The sequence below is a fragment of the Carlito syrichta genome, unplaced genomic scaffold (genome assembly GCF_000164805.1).
Source record: "Carlito syrichta isolate Samal-C Ts95f unplaced genomic scaffold, Tarsius_syrichta-2.0.1 Scaffold307691, whole genome shotgun sequence".
Taxonomy (NCBI): domain Eukaryota; kingdom Metazoa; phylum Chordata; class Mammalia; order Primates; family Tarsiidae; genus Carlito; species Carlito syrichta.
The window spans coordinates 226,022-252,882 of NW_007251787.1; the positions used below are offsets into that span (position 1 = coordinate 226,022).

A 26,861-nucleotide genomic window follows, 5' to 3' on the forward strand; every position below is an offset into this window, starting at 1 on the left:
TTGGGAAGGGTGTTGTTCTTTTTTTTCTTTTCTTCTGTTTAATATTTTCTTAAGTGTTTCTTGTAGAGTTAGTCTGGAGTCAGTGCAAACTCTTAGGGATTGAATGTCTGGGAAGGATTTTAATTCTCCATCAGTGATGAAACTTAACTTAGCTGTGTAGGTGATTCTTGGTTGAAATTGTTTATCTTTGAGAACTTTGAATATTGGACTCCAGGCTCTTAGCCTGGAGTGTTTCTGTAGATAAGTCCACTGCTATCCGAATTGATCTTTCCCAGTAGATAGTCTGATCTTTCTCTCTTGCTGCCTTTAGATTTTTTTCTTTTATACTACTTAGTGTAGGCAAATGTGTGTGTAGGAGTTGATCTCATTTGTTGTCTTGCAGGAATTCTCTGAATCTCTTGTTCTTGAAGTGTTGCATCACCGATGAGATGAAGGAAGTTTTTTTGGTTAATTTCATGGAATGTTTGTTCCAGAGTGGTCTCTGTCTCTCTATCTGCCTCTGGGATTCCAATTAATCTTAGGTTCAGCCTCATGAATTAATAGTTCATCTTTTGGAGGTTTTGTTCTGCCTTTTTAAACTGCCTTTCTATGTACAGGAAATATTTTAACTGGGATGTTGGAAAATGTTATAAGTCAGGGCTCTTCTTTGCTAACTGATATAGTTAGATTTATGTAGCTATTCTATTTGTTGACTTTTTTCTTTGTTTCTTTGTCCCCTCTTTTTGGGCTTTTATGGTTTTAGTTGAACATTTTGTGATTCCTTTTTCTTTCTTTTCTTGGCATATGAACTATATGCCTATTGAATTTTTTTAGTAGTTTGCTCAGAGTCCCAAATATATTTTAAGTAAATCAAAGTCTATCTTCCAATCACACTGTATCACTTCATGAGAATGCAGATACCATAAAGAGGGGATTCCAAATTCTTCCATCTAATCCCCTATGATATTTGTGTCATTCATTTCAGTTATCCATATACTGAAATCACTGAATTCATTGTTATTATTATTACTTTAAAGAAACATTTGTCTTTTAAATCAATTAAGAATAAGAAAAATATTTCAAAATGTATTTTATTTGCATTTATGCCTTCTCTGCTGTTCTTTTTTTCCCTAATGTAGATCCTAATTTCCAACTTATATCATTATTCTTCTCCCTGAAGATCTTTTAGCAGGTCTTGCATGACTGGGCTGTTAGCAATAACGTTCCACAATTTCTGTTTGTCTGAAAAAGTTTTTATTTCTCCTTCATATTGAATAATAATTTTGCTGTTTTTTCCCAACATTTCAAATATTCCAATTCATTCTCTTTTATTCTTCTGAAGCTTGCAATGTTTCTGACAAGAAGTACATAGTAATTTTTGAAATTATTTCTTTATAATAAAGTGTTTCATTATCCTCTGGCTTCTGTCAAATGTTTTCCTTTTTTTGTCTTTCTACAGTTTGAATATAATACGAATAGATTTTTTTCATAACACTTAATATCTGATGTTTCTGCATCTGAAGTTTTTAGTCTGATTAATTTTGAAAGTTTCTTGGCAATTTTGATTTCAAATGCATTTTCTGTTTCATTCTTTTTTTTCTGTCCTATGTTTTCTAAATTATACATACGCTATGTCTTATGATATTACACCACAGTTATTAAACATTCTGGGGTTTTTTTAATGATTTTTTTTCTCTTTGCGTTTAGTTTAAGAAATTTCTGTAGCTCTCTTGTCAAGCTCACTGATTTTTACTAGGCTGTGTCCCCTCTACCGATTACCCTCAATTTTTTTTTTCTCTTTTTGCAATGTTTAGGATTTCTTGTATTCTGTTTGATTTTCTCTTAGTGTTTTCTTCTTTCTGCTCACGTTGCCCATCTTGTGTTGTTTGCAGTCCACTTTCTGTTAGACTCTTAACATATTAACCATGGTAACGTTATACTCCCTTTCTGATAATTTCTACATTGTGTAATCGAGTCTTGTTCAAATGTTTATATTGACTCTTTAGACTGTTTTCTCTTGTCTTTGTCATACCTTGGAACTTTTTGTTGAAAGGTAGACATGTTATTTGGCATTCATAACTGAACTAAATTGACCTTTAGTAGGAGGTTTTTTTAATATGCCTAATTGTTGCAGCATTGTTTAATGCTTGCTTTAGCTGTCAGTGCCAAAGGCTTCAATTTCTCTTAGTATGCTTTTACTTTCTCCTTGACTTTGGAATTTCCTAAGCATCCTCCTAAAAAATATTCTGTCTACCAAGAATAATCAAGAAAAATAAGGAGCTATAGTGTTAATACAATACTAAGAATATAAAGGAATGACACTGCAGATAATACATATATTTAAATACCAATAAAACAAAATTATGAATAATACTATGCCAGTAAGTTAGTTACTTAGACCCAATGGACAAATGTCTTATAATATACAACTTACTAAATTTTCTCATAAAGAAATAAAACAACTAAATATTCCTATATATGTTTGAAAGTATAGTCAAAAATCTTACTAGAGTGAAAGTTTTGAAAATAGACACTTTTAGAATGTTATCAATATTTCAGGATAAAACTTTAGCATTTCTATACACACTCTTTTAAGAATGCCTGTTTATTCTCAAACTAATTTTTTTAAAGATGTGGGGTACAATTCAGGATTAGGTGATAAGTCATCATCATACAGGTAAAGTTTGGACCTCCTCTTGGTCCCCACTTTGCCTGATTTGAGATTGGGTACCCTTATTGATGCTATGTCCGCCCCTCCTCCCCTGGCAGTGTCCCACTAATGCCGATCCCTTTCTTATAGTATTATGATGAATGTTCAGTGTCTGCTTATGAGTGAGTACATGTAATACTCAGATCTTTGTTTCTATGATAGATCACTGAGTATGATAAACACTAAATCCATCCAAGTTGCTATGAAGTCCATAATTTTTTTAATGGCTGTGTAATATTCCACCATGTATATGTACCACATTTTCTTTATTCAGCCCACTTTTGATGGGCAGCATGGTTAGCTCCATGTTTTTACTGTGTGAATAGTGCTGCAATAAACATGTATGTGCACACATCTTTTTTATAGAGTGATTTGAGTTCTTCTGCGTATACTCAGAAAGGGGGTTGCTGATTTGTAAGGAAGGTTTATTTTTAGATCTTTTAGAAATCGCCATACTGTTTTTCACAGAGATTGTACTAGTTTGCACTCTCACCAATAGTGTAGAAGTGTGCCCTTTTCCCCGCATCCTCAAACTAAAATTAAATAATGATATTAAACAAAAATAAAAAGGTCAAATTCTTCATGAAAAGAAGTACAAATAAAATCAATATTTAAAATTTAAATCTATCAATATGTAATAAATGATAATACATAATGCAAAAGTATGTTTTACTTCAGGCATAAAAGATTGATTTGACATTTACTACTGAGTCACTCTTTCCTCTTCCTTGAGAAAGAGAAACCTATTTCCTTGAGAGGCAAAAGGAAGAGGCACCTTGCCCAGGTGACTGATGACTCCATGGATACATAAACCAATTTCATGAACTGAGGCTCTAATGCTAATAGGGTTTTTTCTGGTCCTCAGGGATAATTAGCTAGAGAATGGCTTTGACATTTCTTTTTTTAATTTCTCTGACATCCTAAACCTTATCAAGAGTCTTTATCCAAGGGTTTAAAAGAAACTCTAAAAGCTCTGACAGTGGTTTCTTGATGTGATTGCTCTTCGTCTTACTCTTTGCAAAAGCAGATGGTATGTTAAGATTGACCCACAACGGAAATTTGCCAACATCTTGGTTAGGACATCAATATGACAGACATTTTTTCTAAGTACTTTGAATGACTATACGAATTATCAGATGATAAAAAAAAAAAGTCATGCAATGTCATCCAGACATTTTCTCCCTTATCAGAAGTTCCTGCACTTTCTTCTAGAGAGTTTTCTGTGGAATGGCACAAATTGCTAATTGTTTGACCACTGCCTCTGAGTCAGAAAAAATTCATGTTTTAGCATTTCTTTGCTTCATCTATTAAAATTTTATCTGCACAGTTCGAGCATTGTTCTGAATTGTCTTTATTGGTGACAGTAATGTGTGCATTGTATGCTGGAGTCCCACAAGCATACTTCACATGACATGACTGCAAGCAAAGAAGCAGAAAAATATCCTAAAGCATGATTTTTCCTGACAGGTGTCTTCTACCTCTGACCTCTGGACTGGGGATTTCACTGACCTTCCTAATATCCTTCTCTATCCATTATTTTAATACCAGCTCAATGTATTCACATAAACAGCAATCTAACACCAGTAAAAGAAAACCATGAACGTCTAACTGTGCTCATTGCTCTAGATTCTTTTTTGCTTTTTTTTTTTAACTTACTTTTTCTTCGATAAAATTACTCAATGATTGCAAATCCAGACTTCAATATCCCTCCCCATGACCCAAGTTTAGATTAAGGCCACCAGCTTTCTTTTGCTCTGTAGATGGCCTTGAATAATTTGTATTACTGTCTTTGGTATCCCTTTTCCCACTCGTAGCCACATCCTGCTCGCAGTTCTGATGATAGTACTGTAAAGTAATAACAAATCATATATATTTATTATTATTATATAAATTCATAATTAAAACTTTTTTTAGGAGTTGAACTTTTTATCATGATGTGATATCTGAAATTACTTTTTGTCTTAAGGTCTATAGAAAGCTACATTAACAGAGATAGATGTTAAATGACATCTTGATGTTACAGTATTCCAGAGGGAATTCACTGTCCTAAACAGAATGAAATATAAAAATAAATGAACAAAAACTTCTGAACAATGCCGGGCTTGGTGGCTCAGCCTGTAATCCCGCGCCTTTGGGAGGCTGAGGTGAGTGGATTGCCTGAACCCGCGGGTTCGAGACCCGCCTGGGCAGCGAGACCTCATCTCTACAATAAATAAAAAAATCAGACTGGGCGTGGTAGCACATGCCTGTAATTCCAGCTACTCGGAAGGCTGTGGCAGAAGGATCGCTGGAGCCCAGCAGGTTGAGGCTGCGGTGGCCGGGAGCGGCCACTGCACTCCAGTCTGGGCGACAGGGTGAGACTCCAACTCAAAAAAAAAAAAAAAATCTTCTGAACAAAGGATTGAACAACCCCCACCTGTGGGGGACTTCGGTGTACTTACAGGTTTTTAAGACTTCAATACTGTCAGTGCACTTACAGGATTTTTAAGGTTTCAATACTGTCAGAATATGAGCTGGCTATCCACTTGTCTTTATCCATGAATAATGCAGAAAGCATGAGAAATCATAAATTTAATCGTTGAGATAAAGTAGTCTAGTCATAGTCAAGTGGACAGAGTTACTGTCATACTCCCTTATACAAGTTTGAGAAAGAATCTGCATATTCATAATGACTTCCTGATCTGGAAAGCCCCAAATTTCTCTAGTATTAATAACTGAGTGAAAGCTTCAGATAGTATTTAAACCAAATAGAGATTTCATTGCATATATTCCCCCGTCCTGAAGAAGCAGTCATGTCCTGGTGGAAATAAATGCATCTATCAACATCTCCTGCCACTGTCACTCTATACACAGAAAAGGTGAGAAAAGTGGCCTGGCAGTTCACCTTGCTTCTCTCACATTTGAGTGTCATACAAGCAATATAGGTCTCTAATGACCCAATGTAAGTCTACTAGATAAGAAAGTTCTAATGTTGGAATTCTTTCAGCTATTGACATTTGTAGCTAAAAAATCATTTTATATATTTAATTTTTTTTTAGTTTGCATTCATGTATGTTGTACAAGTGTAATTTTGTTACATGGATATACTGCATAGTGAAGTCATTTTTAGTTTTTAGTGTATCCATACTCAAATAACGTATATTGCACCCATTTGAGTAATTACTGGTCTTCCACTCTACTCTCATCCCCCTCCCTTGCAGAAATGAAACTGCTCATTTTCCCTGACGAACAGAATCGAAAGTTAAGAACACTGATGGGAGGAGTCTTTGAACTGTTTCATAACTCCTTTCTCCCTGGGGCAATAGCACAGTATGAGATAAGTCAAGTTGTTAAGTAACTCTAATCAGGGCTTTTATTTATTTTTTACTTTTCTTTGGAAATTCTTCTTCTTCGTCTTCTTCTTCTTCGTCTTCTTCTTCTTCTCTTCTTCTTCTTCTTCTGCATCATCATCTCCTCCTCCTCTTCCTCCTCCTCCTCCTCCTCCTTCTTCTCCTCCTCCTCCATCATTTCAAGAGAACACAACATACTATAGCTCAGTTTCTGAGAGCTTTACTGATTTATCTCCATACTAAAACAAAAGAAACATTGATTCTTTTATTTCTGAAGGTCTCAGGATCTGGACTATTTTTGAAGAAATTTCCAGTGAGGTAAGTAATATTCTTGGTAGTTTTTCAGATAAGATCAGGATGCTTCCTTGAAACTCACAAGATCATAAGAGAAAAATCAGTACTTGTTCTTCTTGGTGGTGAGTGAGGGGAATGAAACTGGTGTCAAATGTATTCAGAAAAGTGAAAACTGTCATTGCTTGATTCTAACTCTTAATTTACTTCAAAGATAATAGACATATGTTATTCAACCACAACTGATGCCTGAGCAAAGGAAAATGCATTTTGGTTATTGCAGATTTACTACAAATTCTCTAAGTGTGACTTGACATAATTTGATATTTAAGGATGACTTGTGTTTCTTGGCTGACAGGAATATAAGTCCCTTGGTGGCTATGGTGGGGCCAGAGTAAAAGACAAGATAATGCCATGTAAAATTATCATGAATATTCAGTTAAAAAGAAACACATCTGGACATAAAGCTGTATTATATAGTATTATCTCAATTTTACAAAACGTAAGAACAAATACATATATAGAGTACAAAATTTCTCAGTTTCACAAGCACAAATATTCATATAAATGGTGTCTTCAATATTTTACTTTTGCTTTATTTCTATCATACACCAGGTGGTAGAAGTAGTATTTCAGGTATTTTGAAATTATTTTCTGTCCTCCTGAAAGTTAATATATTTTTTTTCTTCATAGATAAGGCACAAGACAGGAAAAAGGGAGTCAATTTTTAAATGATACCAATTGTTTAATTTTTTATATTTTTAAAGACATTCTGTATATCCTTTTACAATATTTCTTGTGTTCTTAAATAGCATTTTTTTATATTTGTACAAATTTTTTACCTAATGTTTATTTAGTAATTGAGAGATACATTGAGATCTCTTATCATAAAATTGTGTTTTTCCTTTGACTTCTCTCAAATTCATATATACATATGTATCAATGTATACTATGTATATATGTAATCATGTATATGTGTATACAAACATGAACAAACATATATAAATATGTATGTGTGTAGGGATGTGTGTATGTATATATGCAGATGGAGATACATATATAACATAATACCAATTTTAGTACCATGGACTATAAAGTAGTAGCAAATAACATATATTTATTATAAATAGAGAAATTCATAATTAAAAACTTCTTTAGGAGTTGAAACTTTTATTATTATGTGATATCTGAAATTACTTTTTTCAGGTCTATTTAAAGCTACACTAACTTAGGTAGATAAACTGACTTTCTTTTAGTTTTTTCAAGATAATAGTTTAAAATATTTTTACCTTTAAATGATCTTTAGTTAACACATGTATGTAGATTTTTAAAATTAAATTTGAGGATAGTTGTAGAGCTCTTCAGGTATACTGGTAATTAACTTATTTTGTTTTGTTTCTGCTATCTTCAGTTTGTAATGCTTCCATATTTTTCTCCTCGTCTTTCTTTTTTCAACTTATAACTCTATCTCACCCTCTAAAACAAATGTGGTAGTGAACTGCCATATTCTTTTTCCTTCCTCCCTCCACCATGTTAATATACTTTGTTTTTCTCTTATATTGTGTTTTTTTTTAAGACATAGGCACACCTGATCAAGTCCATTTTTCACTTTTATTTATCACTTGGCCTATAGTATTTTTTGATTTTTTAAAAAGTATTTTTATTGACTTTTACTTCCAATAGAGGTTTCTGCATGGTATGAGGCTTTGTCTTATGAAAATATTGAGTGCTTGTGTATCAGAGAGTTTTTGAGGCACTTCTGTTTAAATATCATTTTGCCGGCATGAAAACTCTAATCTCAAAATTATTTTTTCCTTCAAGACAAGATGAGATTATCTTTTTATACCTGTGGGGCTAAGCATGCTTTAAATTTCAGAATTTTGAGGCTTCAGAAAGGCTATTTAATGCAGGTATTCTAAATATGTTATCACCAGAAACTCCATGGGAATCTGAATCATTACTCCAAAATCAAAAGCATTACTATTTTACAGCAAAGCATATGAGTGTCCACATTTAAGTGAAATGAATAATCACACATAGCCTTTTGTTATCTCGCATCTGGTTTTATTTTGTATATTGAGTTGTAACACTCACAAAAGAAGTCAAAACATTCATTTGAAAATTTTTTTGGCTTAGCAATTGAAATGAGATTTTTGGATCAACATTACGCAAAAATTACTTCACTGTCCCATGGCAGACAGTTTTGCTGCTGAGAATCAGTTTCAATCCAATTCTTGAATCATTGTAGGTAATCTGTTATTCATTTCTGAAAGCTTAAGGAGCATTCATTTGCTTTTTGGTATTCTTCATTTTGACTATAAAGTGTCTTTGTGAGGATTCTCCCTTAATTCCACAGGCCTTTTCAATCTGAGGATACCATGGTCTCTCAAGAAGGAAACAATGAACAACCCCAGAAATTTAAACACCTTAACTATGCAAAAGGTGCACAAAGAAATGTTTCCAAAGCTAAAAATATTCACTTATTTAAACAGAAAATTGGAATTCTTATCATGTACTGAGCATCATCAAGGAAGTATAGAGGTGCTAAAGAGACCCAGAAGAGTGACACTGTTCATAAGAGACTCTAGAAGCTTCCAGAAGACAAAGCCTCAGTTGGTTTTTAAGGTTGTATGTGAGGTAGAGGGAGATATGTGGGAATGGCTTTCCAGGCAGTGAGAAGAGAATTACAAAGTCACAAAGCATGAAAATGCAAGATGTGTTGGATATTTTTGAAGCATAAGATAACAAGAAATACAAAAGTACTAGCAGTAGGGAAGATGTAGTTTAGTAAAGTCCTTATGAAACATTTTAATAAGCAATAAATTCTCTGAAAAGAAAAACAGGAACTACTAAAAGATTTCAGTGACTTAGAAACATGGCTTATACTACAGCTATACCACCCTGAACGTGCCCAATCTCATCTGATCTTGGAAGCTAAGCAGGATCAGGCCTGGTTATTATTTGGATGGGCAACATGGCTTATAGAGAGAAAAGTGGCTCTCTGAAAGGAACTACTTAGACATATAAGATCTAAAAGAAGAAAAATCAAGCAACAAAAGAAATAATTTCAGTCACTAAATGCTGCTATCCTACACTAGAAAGCACAAAGATAGTCAGCAAAGCGATAGTATTATGGGCGGGCACAGAGGTCACAGAAAGCAAAAAGGACATGGTTCAGCACCAAGGGAGACAGGATTTTGATGAGAGATGATTAGAGGAGAGCCAAGGGGACTATCAGTACCTCAGAATAAAACTGTATAATGCCACGTAGAAATGTATTGGAAATAAGCTAGAAAAATGCGGCTCATTTATACATGGGCCACTTCAGTCATAGAGGGCGTGGGAAGAGTCAGGAACTAACAGGCGGACATTGGGGAATAGACTGCAACCCCAGTAAAGGATGTCAAACCAGAGACTTTGACACTATGTAACCCATACTCTAAACATTTGATAATTGCCTGTTTATAGACCTTTCATCACACCTATCAGGACCAAACTCAACGATCCCCATGTTAAGCAGAAGGAATTTCCGAGATATTCCTAATGAAGTTGTTCTAGACTCCGTTTCCACACTGAAGGTGGCATAAAAAATCTGTAAAATTGTCTATATACATGTGTAACACTGTAAAATTGTCTATATACATGTGTAACACTATATGTCATTTTTCTCTTGTAGGCTCATACTTTTAGAGATGGAAAGTAAATGTAAAAGAATTGTTCTAACAAAAGGATTAGAGGAGTTGAGTTCCTATTATTTTAGAATGATTAAGTCCTTACTGAGTATGGATTTAAAACTGACTGAAAAAACGCGAGAAGAATATGACAGAATTAAGATTGCTGACTTAATGGAAGAAAAGTTCCGTGGTGATGCTGGTTTGGGCAAACTAATAAAAATTTGCCAAGATATACCAGCACTTGAACATATTGCTGAAATTCTTAAAAAAGAAAAGCTAAAAGGTAATTTGAAAGAGGGCATAAGCCCTCCCTGCCACTGTACCCTCGACTGTCCCCATCCTTGAATAGGATCCAACTTTGGTTATAGCTGATATATCCCTTTCTAAATTTGTGACTCAGTGTCAACAAGTTAACAACTTAGGGTATTCTATTTCTAATGCAGACTGGTGTGTTTTGGAGGGTGTATTTGGGATGGAGTGAAAGAACAAAAGCCAGAGGGAGTTGGTAGGAGACAGACTTTCCAAACATTAGAAAGATTAGATAATGACAAAATGAAATTATTTAAATTGCTGTTTTTACTGAATATATGTACGTTTAATCAATTAATGTACTGGTTCAGTTGATACTATTTAACTAACCATCATTCTTTGTAATAAAAAATCACAGTACTTGGCCAGGCACAGTGGCTCAAGCCTATAATCCCAGCACTTTGGGAGGCCAAGGTGAGAGGATTGCCTGAGTCCATGGGTTTGTGACCAGCCTGGACAACTTGGCGAGACCTCATCTCTACAATAAATCAAAAAAGTAGCCGGGTGCAGGTAGTGTGCCTATAGTTCTGGCTACTTGGACGGCTGAGGAGGAAGGGTCGCCTGAGACCAGCAGGTCGAGGCTGGGGTGGCCAAAAAAGAAAAAAAATCACAATTCTTAAATGTAAGCCTAGCTTTCAGAAGTGTGAAGACTTTCCCTATTGTAAAATCATTGAATTAAACACAAAAATTTTTTGAAAATCCCAAGTCCCAAATCACCATACCTCACAAACTTATATCACATTTCCTTCCACTGGTTTCTGTAATTTGAAGAGATTATCTGAAGAACATCATCAAGCGGTCAGTTCTGTGAAAAGCTTATATTTTTTTAAAGGAAATGATAAGAGAACAGGACTGGGAAAGGGTTGACTAAGGCATACGTGGGTCAGAGGACTGGAAGGATGTGCTCGGTGCACGGGGAGAAGTGAGGAAGGTTCTGAAGAGCTTGAGGCAGTGCCTGTGCCTGTGTTGCTACTGTTGACCTCCTGGTGACCAGGCTGAGTTAATGCAGCGGAGGCAGGCAAAACACAGCTGAACTCTCAGGCAGGAGCTGAGAGCAAACAACAGTGAAACGTCTTCAGCTGCCTGAGACCATCTCCTCAGGGTTTTATATGTCGTCTTTTTTTCTTCATTAGCTGTGAATAAAATTAAATGCATTCCAGCCAAAGAAGCAATCCCATCAAAGAAAAGGAAGCTGGAGGAAGTGAGTCCAGCTACACCTGAACCCACCATAAGCCACACTCTCACATCTAAAGAAGCAGAGGAGGCTCCTGGAGCTCAGGTAAGCTTGAGGAAGAAGAGCAGAATTCAAGTCCCAAAGAGCAATCTCTGCTATGGATCTTCCACTTCACCTCTCCATCAGGCACGTGTCTTCATTAGTTTCCCCTCAACTTTCAGATTTACCAAATTGCATGATAATTGATCCTCTTCTTTCTTCAAGGTAATGAGATGAACACTTTAATAAGTGTGATATAAATACATATGAAGTAAATATGATATCTTCATCTCCTATAAAAAAGAAAGCTAACTTAAAATCAGATAGAAGAATGCTTTGCTCATGTTCTCAAAAACCTACTTTTTATAATTCTAGGTCAGCACAGAGGCAATTATAGAAACAATGTGTATAAGTTTCTCTTTCTTTACTTAATGAAACCTTCTTGGCCAACCTCTAATAACTGGCCAGGAATGAGCAGTACCTTGTCAATTTGTCAAGAAACACATTGTTAGATATAATAAATTTACTACCAAGTAATGAAAATGTACTCTACTTCATTTGACACTGAAAATGAATAACAGAAACATCAAATTACTTGTACAAAAAGAAATACAACCAAAGAAAAGGTTGGAACTAAAAGGTGTAAGGTGTCCAAGGAGCAGACTCAGCCTCCCTGTCCTGCAGGAGCCGGCATGTCCACAGCCATGGGCCACTCCCCACCTCCCCAGACCTCACCCAGACTTCCACCCAACACTTCCTCAGCTGAAATACACTCTTCTTGGTCCCCTTTTGCTTCATTTTCTCCAACTCACAAAGAGGAATCTGACTTCACCTCTTATTTAAAAATGATAGCATAATAGTTAATTAAATATATGTACTGATGATTTACTGCATTTTAATCTTTTGCTTCCACAAGATACCTGATAAACATGACATTATCTGTGACTGCAGGAAGTTCTTTGTCCTGTGTTGTTCAGGGGAGAGAGAGAGGATGTAGAGTTCAGAACAGTGCAGATGGATACAGCAGTGGATCCACTGTCTACTCTCCTTTTCTTTTACACTTCTCCCTGATCTCTAATCTGTTGAAATTTCTTTTATACACACTATCCTGCTTTCTTCTTCAGGATTTTCACATACAGTATTTCTTTCATCTGGAAAACTCTGACCTGGGCCAACCCTCTCCACCCTCTGTGTCTCAACATCGATAATCTGTCCTCAGGGAATATCCTCTTAGAATCCTTATAACTTAAGTGAAATCTTCAAGGTTCTTTCTTTGATAAGAATGTCTTTCTTCCTTTTCTGCTGTTTAAGGCAACTGTGTTAACAAATGTTTATCTTTTCCTCCTTACTCTGAATTTCAAGATTAGAGCTACTTTGTCAATCTGTGGTCCACTCTAGCCCTAAGCCTACTTCCATGTCTGCCTTATAGGAGGCTCCTAATAAATACATTCATTGAATGAAAACCTGAAAACTAAGTCCTGAGATATGAATCAGCACAGCTAGGAAAAGAACAAATAAGGGTCATCTGACTAAACAAAGAGGTAATATCTGTTGTGAGACCAAAGATTGTAAAAACAAACAGAAAAATGATGAAGTAGAGTGGGAAGTGGAAGACTTTGGGAAAACCTAGGTAGAAAGAGGACCATACACTAAGACCTGGAAATGAAAGGAAGTGGACTGAAAATTCTAATTGCATGTTTCTGATAATATATGTGATGTACTCTTCTCAAGTTTGGCCAGGTGAGCCTTTGCTGTATGCATGCATCAGGGGTGGTCTAATAACTAATGGAACTCTAATGAGCTTAATTCCAAAAATGAGTGTTCTATATTCCTATGGCATACAATGAAGGGGTCTATGAGCAGACACAAGCAACAAGACCTCAACACCGGCCATAGTTGGAAAATGTTCTTTATCTTTTAGTTAGTACTAGATTTTTTATCTTAATGCAAGACTATTTAAGAAAAAAATAAAACTAAATGCTGACAACCAGCTAATCAAACTGAATATAATTAAATTTACCTAAATTTCAATATCCATTTAATGCCACAATTTTCCTTGTACACTTTTAGATTTCTTCCTATGTAAGTATATCCATAATTTTTCTGAAATTGGCATCATACAATGCATTATTCAATTATGCCTTTCTGAGTAGTTGTCAATTGTCCTTCATGTAGGTTCTACATGCATGTGGCTCCTAGTTGGGTACTTATCCCTGTTAATATTAATATTCTCATAAATGAGTTCAGTTCTACTATTACTTTCCTCTGTTAGGCTGAACTGGTCACACTGATGAGAAGTCAGACCAAATAAACTCCAGTAATCCATAGATGAGCACTTTATATTGAATCCCCTGTAAATCCACCCCAGAATTGGCTGGTGTGTGAATGAGGCCCCTCATGCCCCCAGCATTTTCCCTTATAGATTAAACAGCCTCCTCTCTATTGAAAGTGATCTGCTGCAATTGAAGGATACCGCATTAAGAAGATCTTCTTATAGAAGAAGATCGATAAAGAAAAAATGACTGATAACTCGGCCTCTCTTTGCATGCTACCTCCTAGAGCCATGACATTGAGAAATGCTGGTGTTGTGAGATTGACAGTCTCCAGAGTGTCTCTAACTCAAATCTACTGAGATGACAGCATTCTTAGGCATTCAAACCATATGTGTGCTCACTACTGTAAAGGAATGGACTCTTAGGTAGAAACACTGACTTATATTCCCCAAATCTCCCTGTCTAGAGTGGTGATAACTGAACACCCTTGATGTCTGTGGTTTGCAGTAGACATCACTTCCATTTTCAATGCATTCAATTTTATTTTGTCTATTTTTATACTGTGATACTTTAAAATAAAAAGTGTAAGACTTTCCATTATTTTATCCAAAATTTTATTTAAACCTGCTTCATGACAATATTCTTAGTAGTCACTGATTTTATGTTACTATTAAACTTTACTTCTTAAGATTATATTGTTTAGAAAATGACTTCCTTCTTTTCACACATATGGCTTCCTCTGTTACTTTCTCTTGCTATTACACCTGCCCAGGATCCTCTTTCCTGCTCTCACAAGCAATCTCTCTTTATCCTGGCCCCACACCTGATTATCTGTAAGGTTGCTGGGTCCCAATGCAATGGCTGAGATTACTGAGTAGTGGTTCTGTACTCAACAATAAATATTTTCCTTTGTTCTTCTCTATTATACACAGACTCAGAAATCACTGGCCAAATGTCAGGTAAATGCCAGAAGACATATTCTCCAACAGGGCCCAATGATAGTGGTGGTACTGAATGCAACAGAACTATTTGAATATGAAGCCTCAGAAAATGAGAGAAAACAAATGTTCCATGCTACAGTGGCTACCAAGACACAGTTATTCTATGTAAAAGTTTTAAACACCAAATTGAAAAGACAATTTACCCACAAAAAAGTCCTTATCATATCAAATTATTTTGAACATGGAAATCTCCTAGAGGTGAATGAAGACTCTTCTGTGTCTGAAGCTGGTTCTGACCAAAAGATTGATGTTCCAAACAACATCATCAAAAGAGAAAAGGAAACTTCAATGATTGATATTCTTTACAAGCAAGCTTCAGGAACTATTGCATATGGGTTATTTACACTATGTAAGGTAAGTCCTAAAAATTGTATTGTTTCATTTCTCCACCAACACCTGAAATTAAAAGTCTTCATATGCTAAATGAAACTTTGCCTACTAACTGAACATTAGAACCCAGGACGGTCTGAAGACTAATGATAGGGAATAAAGTCTTCCTTAGAGATGGGACTGGGAATAGGGAATTTATTAATGTTCTCTCTCTCATGTTTTCCTTGTCAAAATATCACTCTAAATTCTTTAGAAAACATTCAAAGACAAACCTTAAACTTCTTAAGTTATGATAACATATCCTAAGCCACAACAATTAAGGGAAATCTGGGATCAAAATCAATACACCATACTGATAAAATTCTATCTGTGATTATTACCTCAATTGTAGTAACAATCACTTCATTCTCATTTTGAATTAACTATTGGCCTTCGAGGCAAAGTTCTGGTTGTGATAATCAGAGAAATAATTGGATTGACTTTTCATGCCTGGAAAGCAATTGCAGCCAACAGTTAGTACAATGTTCTGACCAAATGAATCTTATACATCAAAAACCGAGAAATGTGAGTTAGAATTATAATTGAAACACCAACCAGTCTAAAATTGTAATTTAGATATGTAACAAAATAAAAAGCACAGAGTGGTTTTCCTGATGTGTCTCTTTCCAAATTCATAAAGATAGCATAAAACATTCAAACCCCCAAAACCATTGACTTCAGCTGTCAAAGTATGTCTTATATAACCAACATCTCACAACACATATATTTGCAATCCCTCATTTTACCTTCATTACTTTCTGTATACACTCTTAAAGAGATGGTTCTTATAAACACAGTTCTAGAGTGTATGCAATACATTTGGTGAACAAGAAACTGGAAAGTTTCAGCTTAAGCACCTGAGTATAGGAGAGGGCACAGAAACTGGAAGAGAGACTGAGAAATTGGGAAACGTAGGATACTTGGAAAGTCAAGTAATCTAAACTCATAATTTCTTTATGTAAAGAAAAGAGCACAAAAGTGTTTTTTTTCCCTACTGTGTCTCTGTCCAGATTTATAAAACCAGTTAGCATGAGACCTTCAAAATCATAAAACCATCTGTATCCTGCTATTGACTCAAGTAATTTCTTAGTGACCAGATTACAACTCATTATATTTGTTCATAAAACAACCTTATATGATCAGCATTACTTTTAATACACATTCTTAAAGAGATCGTTCTTATAAGCACAGTTCTAGAATTTATTAATAATATTCTTGATAAGCAAAAAACTGGAAAGTTTCACCTTAAGCACTTGAGTTCATGAGGGGACACAGATCTTGGAAAATCTGTGTATCTGTAAATGGAGAATATAAGAAAGAGATCAGGAAATGAAGAAGGTAAGAATATGGAGAAGGTAAGACAAATAATGAGAGTTACTGTAAACTTGCTTTTTATTACAGATTCTTCATAGCATACTCAAAGAATAGTGATAGCAGATGTCCATTCTTTTGCATAGAGGAAGAGACCAAAAATCCTACCAAGGATTTCAGATTTCTCTGTATCAAGTTGCTTTGGAAGCATAGCTGTCTGGCAAGTGAAAGTTGTAGAAAGTGAGGAGATAATTTATTGTTCTAGAACTGTCAGAGAAATGCTCAGGACACAAAAGACAAGGATAGTGGAAGGAGGGTTCTCTGAGAAGACCTGGCCTAAGGTACATGTATGTCTGTACAGTACTATGAGTTGATGTCCTGCATTATTTTAATCTGTCACATGAGATCTTTTAATATGTGTGGTTGTTACCATGTTCTCAGGAACAAGATATTAACTTTCTGTTGCAGAAAACAGTAAATAAGAAGGACACCATCTATGGAATTCAGGATGCAACAGGAAATATGGATGTAGTGGGAAGAGGAACATGCCACAACATCCCTTGTGAAGTAGGAGATCAGCTTAAACTCTTCTGCTTTCGACTACGAAAAAAGAACCAGATGTCAAAACTGATGTCTGAAATGCATAGTTTCATAGAGGTGAGAATTAGATAGAGAAATATTAGTTTTCCAAAGAGGAAAATTATTTGCTTTAGATTGGGGAAAAATTGAATTTTGGGGTTTATTTTCATACATAGGGTCTAGCCGAAGGCATTCGCAAACAAATAACGCCCTTGTACTCACATTTAAATAGAGAAATGTATTAAAACACATTAGAAGAATGACATTCATCATATGATTCAAAAGGATATAAAACTCGTACTACATGAAACAATATTTGAAGAAATTATGAGGTGAAAACTAATTTCACACAGTGGTCAAAAGCAAGCACTTCAGAATAGGATAGACTTGGTCTACATCTGGCTCATTGGTTGCCTGATACTGGGAAAATAGTCTGAATGTTCCTCATAAGATTGAAAATATGAAAAATAAATGAGATAATGAATATACATTTCTTATTCCATTGTCTTGTATATTATGATGAATCAATATGTAGTGGGTATTTTTTTTTTTTTTTTTAGCAAGGCAAAAAGCAGATATTGGAAAGACCTCTACCCTGAGTAAATGTCACATGCAAAAGTATAAAACAGCGTAGTGAGTTCTGTGCAACTTTGGTATATGTGGAAAAGTACTGGAAATTGATGCAAGAGAGGTAAAAAGCAGATTTACAATGAGCTGTCTTTTGTTATGAAGACAAAAATGAGAGCTTCATTGTAAAAACAATCAGTAAGTAAATATTGAAAGTTGTTATGCAGAAGAATCCCTGAACATTTTACATGTCAGCAAAAAAAATATTCTGATAAATTATCTGCAGGAATACATTAAAGAGAGGCAATGTTTGAGGGCAATGAGGTTTATTATAACTCAGTAACAAATAATTATATTCTCAGAAGTGAAAAGATGTTTTGCTTCCTTTACTTGAAAACCATTAAACAGAAAATTTAATATTTTCAGATAAAGAAAAAAACAAATCAGAGAAATAACCCCACTGACATAAAGCTATCCCAGGAAAAGAGTCAGCTTACAGCATATTCAGAAGCCTGCACAGCCCTAACTGGGAACCATCCCCAGCCTGCTCAGCTGCCACCAGTAACGCCATCCCAGGGTTTCTTCACTCAGGTACAATCTCCTGAGCCTAATTCCTTGATTCACCCTACCTTAAATTAAAAGCATGACTAGAATGTTAGAGAGCTTCCCCTTTAAGCACTAACTGTATACAATCTTCTTATGAAGTTACATCACTCATTAATTCACCAGATCACAGTTCTTTGTTATCTAAAATGTATGCATTCATGAAATGATGGCTGACCTTAATGTCTTGTGTTGGTGCAGCTGTTGAAAGGGGAGGGCGAAGTGACCACACAAGTAGAAATGAGGACAACTGTGTGTTCAGACATTACATTTCACTTTCTTTCACCTCTTTCCTTTGCTTGTTTTATAATGTTTCTATATTTGTTTTCAAATTTCCAACTTCCTTCCCACATCACCTACCTCTATATGCACTATTCCTTTGTTAGGAATCAGTTTTGCCCATCTTATCACCAGCAAAATCTCTTCAAATTTCAGGTGCCAGCTTAATTTCTTCCTCTGGCAAATCCTTGTTGACAAGATACAAGAAATAAGTCCTCCCATCCTGTCCTTTCTCAAGTCCTACTGTCAATAAGATTAAACAATCAATTTCACAGACATGAACAGAGGGGCTTATTTTACAAGGTGTCTCCCAGACCACCATAATTTGAGTTTTCCCTTAACAGGTTTAGCATAGCACATGATATATATGTGAACCACAGCAAATCTACAATCCCTGCGTAGAGCATGAAACAGAAATAAGAATTATAACCCAGCTTTTTCAATGCTTAACTAGGTGTTAGTTCTAAAATGTTGTTCCTTATATACATCATCTCATTCATTCTCCATAACAGTCAGGAGAATGCTATTCTCTGTCCCAATTCACATAAAAGAAAAATTAAGGTGTTCAGGATTAAAAATCTTCCTTAAATTTTCAAAGATGGTGTTAGAGTTTGGATTTATACTCAGCCTTATTGAAATCTAAAACCTGAGCAATTTATGATTATAGGTGGTTTTAGGTTAGGAACTGAGATATGCCAATATCAATAATTTCTAGAATAGCCTGTGCCATGTAATGGGTTTGTAAGCATAGCCCAGGCTCTGGAAATCTTCTCATAAGAATTGTGGTGGCCAGGAGTGATTAGAGCATGTTTTTATAAAAAGACCACGCTCCAGATATAAAATCTTCTCATCCTCCTCTCTAACAAAGAATGATTTTATAATAAGATATTTAAACACCAAAAGTGGTAAAAAAAAAAAAAAAAAAAACCTATGGAAATTAACCTAATATGAATGAATGGCAAATATGTTTCAAACAAAGTGGAAATAAAAGTAAATTATAGCACTTAAGGACTACATCCTTGCACTTGGTAAAAGATATTTTTTTAAAAATAACCTTACTGGCAATGTCCAGCTGGAGTCTTGAATATTCCTAAATATGATTGAGACCTCTGAAGGATTCTGGGTGACTGATGCAGACTACAAAACAGCAGAATTCTGCATCTGGAACTGCGGATTTGAAAGAATGCTTCTAGCACAGTGATGATCAAAACAACCAGAGGAACAAAGAGTTGAACTTCCTGGAGCATGAAGAACAGATGACAGGAGCCCATTTGTGTATTTGCTCGATGAGAAATGGTTAGTTTACAAACACTATCAGAGCAGTCAAATTTTTTCGAGACTCTCTTGCTTATGATGCAACAGGAATGTTCACCAAAATATGACCCAAAGATTTGTCCTCAAATAAATTATATTAAACCAGTTTTTAGCATAGGTAGAGCCAAACCAGTGAAATTTCAATCCTGCAAGTTTTGACATTTTTAGGGTGAAAGTTATATTGGTTTCTGTGTTTGCAGAAGGAAGGATAAGGGAATCTAAATGTATGCTTTCATTCCAGAGAAAATTGGCAAAGAAAGGATCCTGTAAGAAAGAATACAATTAAGTATATTTATACAATCTGTGTATGTGTGTGTGTGTGTATATATATAGAGAGAGAGAGCAAGAGAGAGAGGAGAGAGAGAGAGAGTATATATATTTAATTGTATCCTTTTTAACAGGATTTCTTGCCAATTTTCTCTGGAATAATATACTATAAATATATATAGCATATTTAATCGTATCCTTTTAATTAATTGTGTTTATATATTTTTATTGTATCCTTTTAAACATATCATGCTTCATCTCATACTGAAAACCATTAACCAGAAAAAAATATTTTATTTCCCTTCAGACAACCAAAGGCACAATCACAAACACTTGTGACTTCAAAGAGATAAAGCTATCCCCAGAGCAGAGTCTGCAACCTGTAGCAATCAACCCACTTCCATCTACGTTCCAGTTCATGTTTCTTCAGTCAAACCCACAAACCTCACCTGGCAGTTCCTTAATCAAGGTACTATCTTTCATCTTCTAGTTCTTGTGCTTCACAATAACCTAATGACGTGAATAATCAGATCTTGAAAGGCCATCTCATTGAATCCCTACTAACTGACATCTATTTGATTACATTTCTCATCATTAATCAAGTATATTCATTGAGATCCTACTAGATTCTTTGTCTTTTGCTATTTTCAAGGCTATGCTCATGTAATTATTCTTGACTCAAGAGGATTATTATTTTTGTTGGTCCAAGTGTGGAGAGAGATATGGGGAAATATCTAGATGAAGGAAGATGAATAGAAGAATGTGTTCATCATCTATGTTCCAGTTTCCTCGCACTCTTTCACTTTGTACTTGACCACACTTCAGGCTTTAGCTTAAGCAACCCATTGTCTTTTCCAAATCAAGAGCTTTGATGTGGACTGTTCCTTTGCTGATAACTTTCTCTGGTCTCTTCTCTATCCCAGCTCTCCTCAAGTGACAGCCCATATCCCTTCCCATGGATTTCAGAATAGATCAAATCTATTTCAGAATAGATCAGATCCTCCCACTGTTGGTTTGCTCAGGTTCTTTTTTTATGTGCTTTCCCAAATCTCTTTCCTTTTTCTTATAGCATTCAAACAAACGGGATGGAGGGGTGATTTTCTTCCTGTCTAGACCATAATTTCAGATGGTAGGCACTCTATACCAGGGAAATAGGAAACAAGGGTGAAAGTCTGTTCATGTTATGTGCATCAACCCTTATCCCAGTCTTTTCTCTGCCATATGACTCCTGAAGCCTCCTTCACTCAGGGATTAGAAGCCTTTATCTATGGTGAAAGAGCAGGAAAGTTGAAGGAAAAACAAGATAATTAAATCACTATTTTCTAGAATTATTTTTCATCGAAGCCTAGTGGCAGACACCTCCACCACCATATGTCTGCCACTAGGCTTAGATGAAAAATAATTATATAAAATAGTGATTTAATTATATATCTATATATATACCCTGGAAAACATATATGTCTGTATATATACATACCCTGGAAAGCAGGCTTTCTATATACAACGGTTCTCAATTTTGCATTTTGTTTTTGCTGTTGTAGTTTTTAGTTAGTTTTGCAAAACCACATCTCCCCCATAGTTATCTGATGAATGGAGCTATCAATCTCTGCCCTTTTGAAGTTTTGGCCCTAGCTCTTGCCCAGATTGCAATCTTAGATAGTTATTCTCTTTACCACATCAATGACTTAATTATACACCTACAGACGACTATGCTTCTCTCAGTCATATTTCTTTTTTATTGTTTTAATTTTTAAGATTTTTCTCATATTTCTTGAAAAGGAATATGAAACTCTCTAAATCTCATCTGCCAAAATATAGATCACTACCCTTGCTACCACTGCGTAAATGATTGTGCTATACATGAACTTCTCTGGAGCACAGGAATCCCAGGAGGATCTTATGTCTTCAAGGCCTCATACACTTAAACACACCATGCAGTCATTTATTCTTAGGTGTCCAGCTACCACCTGTAAAACCAGTGTCTGCCTAACTACCTTCCTGATGACTCACTACATGACCAGGAATGTCTTATTCCATGTATTGCAAGTTTTACAAAAGATTTTGACTATGATACAGGTCCTACATGCATAAGGATGAATAACCATAAGCAAACTACTTTTTGCCCTGATATCTTCTGTCATGTACCCTTCAAGCCAAAATCCTAAATTAACATGCATCAGGAGCAGGGAAAGTAGGTGAGATAATTGCTCTGAAAAAAATGTGTTAGTTAGTGGTTTAACTAAATATTGTATTATTCTCATTCAAATTCCTCTGTTGTGATGGGACTATTTTATTTAACTGAGTTTGAGAAGATAATACTTCAAGATGCTCTTGCCAATAAGTAGCAGAAGTGAATAGAGAAGATTGCTTAATAAAACCCTTTCCATACCACCTTGACCTAGAGTTTCCATCAACAAGGTAACCAGAGAGTTGAGACATCAGAGAATCAGAGCAGACATACAAATCCCTGCAGAGACGGTGTAATACAAAGACATAAATGATAGTTATATGTTTTAGGCATTTACAGGGTGCTAGTTCTGAAACCTGTGTTCTTTATAAATGGTATCACATTCCTTCTTTATAACACAGTCATGAAGATGTTATTCCCAGCCTAACTTTACATAAAAGACTGATATACATAGAGTTTTAAAATATTCCCCAGTTTGACAAAGATAGTGAGTGTGCAGAATATAAATTATGTTTTCCCATTTGTTCTTTTATACACTACCATGATGATGCTATTTTTAGTCACATTTCATATTTTCAAGCACTGAGGAGATTAGACTTAAAAATTTGACTTAAAATAACAACAGTTTTTGGTCTTAGAGCCAAGATTCAAATCCAGACTTATTGAACTCTAAAACTTTATTCATCTATTGCTCCAGAGTCAGAATGTAGGTGTTAACTTTTTTTTTTTGAGTTGGAGTCTCACTCTGTTGCCCAGACTGGAGTGCAGTGGTGTCCTCACGGCCACTGCAGCCTCCATCTTCTGGGCTCAGAGGATCCTTCCGCTTCAGCCTTCCAAGTAGCTGGAACTACAGGTGCGTGCCACCACACCTGGCTAATTTTTTGATTTATTGTAGAGATGAGGTCTCGCCAAGTTGCCTAGGCTGGCCTTGAACCCCTGAGCTCAGACAATCCTCTTGCCTCTGCCTCCCAAAGTGCTGGGATTACAGGCATGAGCCACCGTGCCTGGCTGATATTAACATTTCTGTAATAGTTTGTGTATATTTAAAAATTGGACACTGTTATAGTTTGGGTTTGTTTTATAAGACAGATTCTGAAAGAGTTCTCATGAGAAGTTATGTGCCTGGGAGTTGCTATCTCATCCTATCTTTTATCCTGCCATGTTAAGACCCATATGTTGATCTGTAGTCAATAATCCAATGTCTATAATATCTTCAGTAAATCAGATGCCTATACCTTCAACAGGCATATGGAAGCTAAAGTAAATTGGATCACTGTTCAGTAAGCTAGTGTCTCATCCAAGTGCCACCTGCACTGTGACCATGCTGCTTCCTGTACCATGCACACCAGTAATAAGCCTCCTGTGTATAGAGTTCTTCATTTTTCATTGGTTTTTTGTCCTTGTTGTTGTTCTAATTGACTGGTCAGTTCTGATAATCGATATCTCTATTGACACTTTCTAAGAGTTGTATATAGTAGATGGAGCTATTAATTTAACCTCTTGCCATCTTGCTTTAGAGAGTTAGATGATGCCCATGCCCAGACATGATCAGCTCAGATCCTTCTCTCTGCTATTTCAAAGACAAAATTGGACTACTCAAGACACTCAATTTTCTGATGTATAATGGCTTGATGGAAACTGGGTGACTCTTTCAAAGTTCCCAATTACCTATATGTGTGACACACCAGTTTCTGCAGCCATGGGAATCATTGTTCTGTGCCCAAAAACTCTAGGACAAAGATCTTATGTCTGCATGGTTGCCTACAATTCAGCACACCACCCATCATTTCTACTTTGATGCCCAGGCTAAATGTGGTCTCATCATACACTCTAGGATTCACCAGATAAGCAGGAAAGTCTCACCCTTGATCATCATGGATTTTGCTTACCATATCAGTTCATTGTGCTTTTGGAGTCAAAACCTGAAGAAGAAAGAAGCATGATCTTCTTCATGACTCATGTAAAGCATATGTAGAGCACTGATGTCATAAATCATGATTAAGGATGGAAAAAGGGAGAAATTATTTTGAGGAAAATAATCATCTACTTTGTTACAGGATTATCCAACCAAAGCTAAGATTTTAGGTATCCAAGTTTTGCTGAAGTAATGGGAACATTTGTTTTAAGTTATTTTGAAAGGATAATAACTCAAGATGCTCTTATCAATGATATTAGGCTGCCACATACCAGAAGGGAATAAAGTTTCTTTAGTATTCTTCTAATGTCTCCTTAATCAGGGATTTCCTACAACTGGGTCAACATAAAGCATAAAATAGCTGTGAATAGAGCATACATTAAAAACCTTGCACAGACCATAAAATAACAATGAAAATAATGATTTTTATGCTTATTGGATGCCAGACTATACAAATGTGCTTATTACCAAACTAGTCTTCATTGCTTCCCATGAGGATGCAAATTTTAGCACATTTCACATATGAGAATCAAAGAGGTTAAGAATCTCCTGAGTTAATATAATTAATGTTAGAGGCAGGAATCATATCCAGCTTTAGTCAACTAAAAGACTTTGGTATTTATGGAAATATGTTTCTTCCTGTGTGGGGGAATATATATTAAAAATTCACTAACACATCCATAAATATGCAAATATATATTGTTCAATTTTTCATTTGTTTTCATAACCAGACCCTTCAAGATTTCTAAAATGGAATGAGGTCAATGAGGGGACTAGGAGTAGGTGTTCTCTCCAGGAAGTCATAATCAACAAGCAGTAGGTTTTATAGCCACGCTTTTCAATCTTTTTAAGGACAAGAGGAATAAATTGTACATATATATATACATGTTACATATATAATATGTCTATATTAGAGATGGTTCTTACTCTATTGCCCAGCTGGAGTGCAGTAGTACTATCATAGCTCACTGTAACCTCAAACAACTGGGCTCAAGCTATGCCTCAGTCTCCTATGTAGTTGAGATTGCAGGTGTGCACCATTCAGTCAGGCTGCCATTTTTAAAAAAATGTGTAGTGATACTGTATCACCTTATTGTCCAGGTTGTTCTTGAGCTCTTGACCTCAAGCAATCCTCCTGTCTTAGTCTCCTGAGTAACTGGAATTACAAGCTTGGGCCACTGTGCCCAGCTCAGATTGCTCTTAAGGGCTTTCATTAGTGACATTAAAGAGTCACATATGATTTTCCAGACACTCTCTATCCTTACTTTAACAAGGTATAGCAAGACAGTTACTGGGAATATCCTAGAGGAATCTGGAATAGTTCTGATTACTGTAAAGAGTCCTGAAAGTTTCTGGATACCTAGTGCAAACCGCATGACAAACTGAATCCTGACTGGAACTGTGCTTTCAGAAAGAGCTTCCAGTAGAGTGAGGATCAGGTAAGCCCAAGCGGGGAAATGCCTCTCCTGGGACCCGAAGAACAAATGGCAGGAAGCTATTTATGTATTTGCTTGATGAGAATGGTTTCCATCAGTTTGGCTAATGTTCTTCTAAAACTTGCTACCCTTATAATCTAGGAAAGATATTTAGCAAAAATAATGCCAGAAGTGCTTGACCACATTGGCCTAGACAGGTTTTCAACCTCAATAGAGCCAGGACCCAATCACACACCTACAGTAGTAATAGGCTATAATAGTGCTTTGTGAACGTGAAGGTGAAAAAGTTGAAATATCTACATTTCTGATCTTCCTCCATAGAAAATACCAGAGAGATGACAGTATGAAAAACATTTAAAGCCGGGCTCGGTGGCTCAGCCTGTAATCCCGCACCTTTGGGAGGCTGAGGTGAGTGGATTGCCTGAGCCCGCGGGTTCGAGACCCGCCTGGGCAGGCGAGACCGCATCTCTACAATAACTCAAAAAATTAGCCGAGCATGGTAGCGCACGCCTGTAGTTCCAGCTACTTGGAAGGCTGAGGCGGAAGGATCACCGGAGCCCAGCAGGTCGAGGCTGCGGTGGCCGGGAGCGGCCACTGCACTCCAGTCTGGGCAACAGAGTGAGACTCCAACTCAAAAAAAACATTTAAAATTAAATTTTAAAAAGTCAAACAAATATATATGTCTACATAGACATGAGTATATTAGGCTTCATCTCCTACTGAAAACCATGAACCAAAAAACAATCTTTTTCGGAAAACATGGAGACAAGAATTACCCTAATTTTTGATTGCAATAAACTGTCTCCTCAAGACTAAAGTCCGCATCTACAAACTTCAGGTGTCACAAAACCACCAAGAATGAGCTATCCTCAGACTTCACAGAAAATTCCACAAACCCCAGCCATCAGTTTATCAACCAAAGTACCAGCTGCCTGTTGCCATCAAAGACACAGATGCAATGGAAGCCATTGCTAAGAAAGTACAAATTAGTACAAAATTTTGAAAACCAATGAGGCACTATCTCAAAATTTAAGATATGCATACTTTACAAACCCTGTAATTTCAATTGTGCATGTGAATAAAAAAGAAAATATTAAAATATTCACAGCAACATCATGTGAATTAGCAGAATCTTGGAAGAACCCATGTCCAGTAACAAAAGGACAGGTAAATAATTTATAAAATATTATGTTGAATTGAAATTAAATAACTTCAGATATAATGTCACAAATGTATCTTAGGCATATAATAATC

General features: G+C 35.8%; 1 protein-coding gene across 1 annotated transcript in view; it reads left to right on the plus strand.

The window, feature by feature from the left end:
• Positions 1-10,001: 10,001 nt before the first annotated feature.
• Positions 10,002-26,861, plus strand: part of LOC103266949 (gamma-interferon-inducible protein 16) — a 33,544-nt gene continuing 16,684 nt past the window's right edge. The window contains 5 exon segments of the mRNA XM_008064556.1: positions 10,002-10,266; positions 11,453-11,571; positions 14,711-15,133; positions 16,928-17,116; positions 18,032-18,196. Coding sequence (XP_008062747.1) covers positions 10,002-10,266; positions 11,453-11,571; positions 14,711-15,133; positions 16,928-17,116; positions 18,032-18,196 — 1,161 coding nt within the window.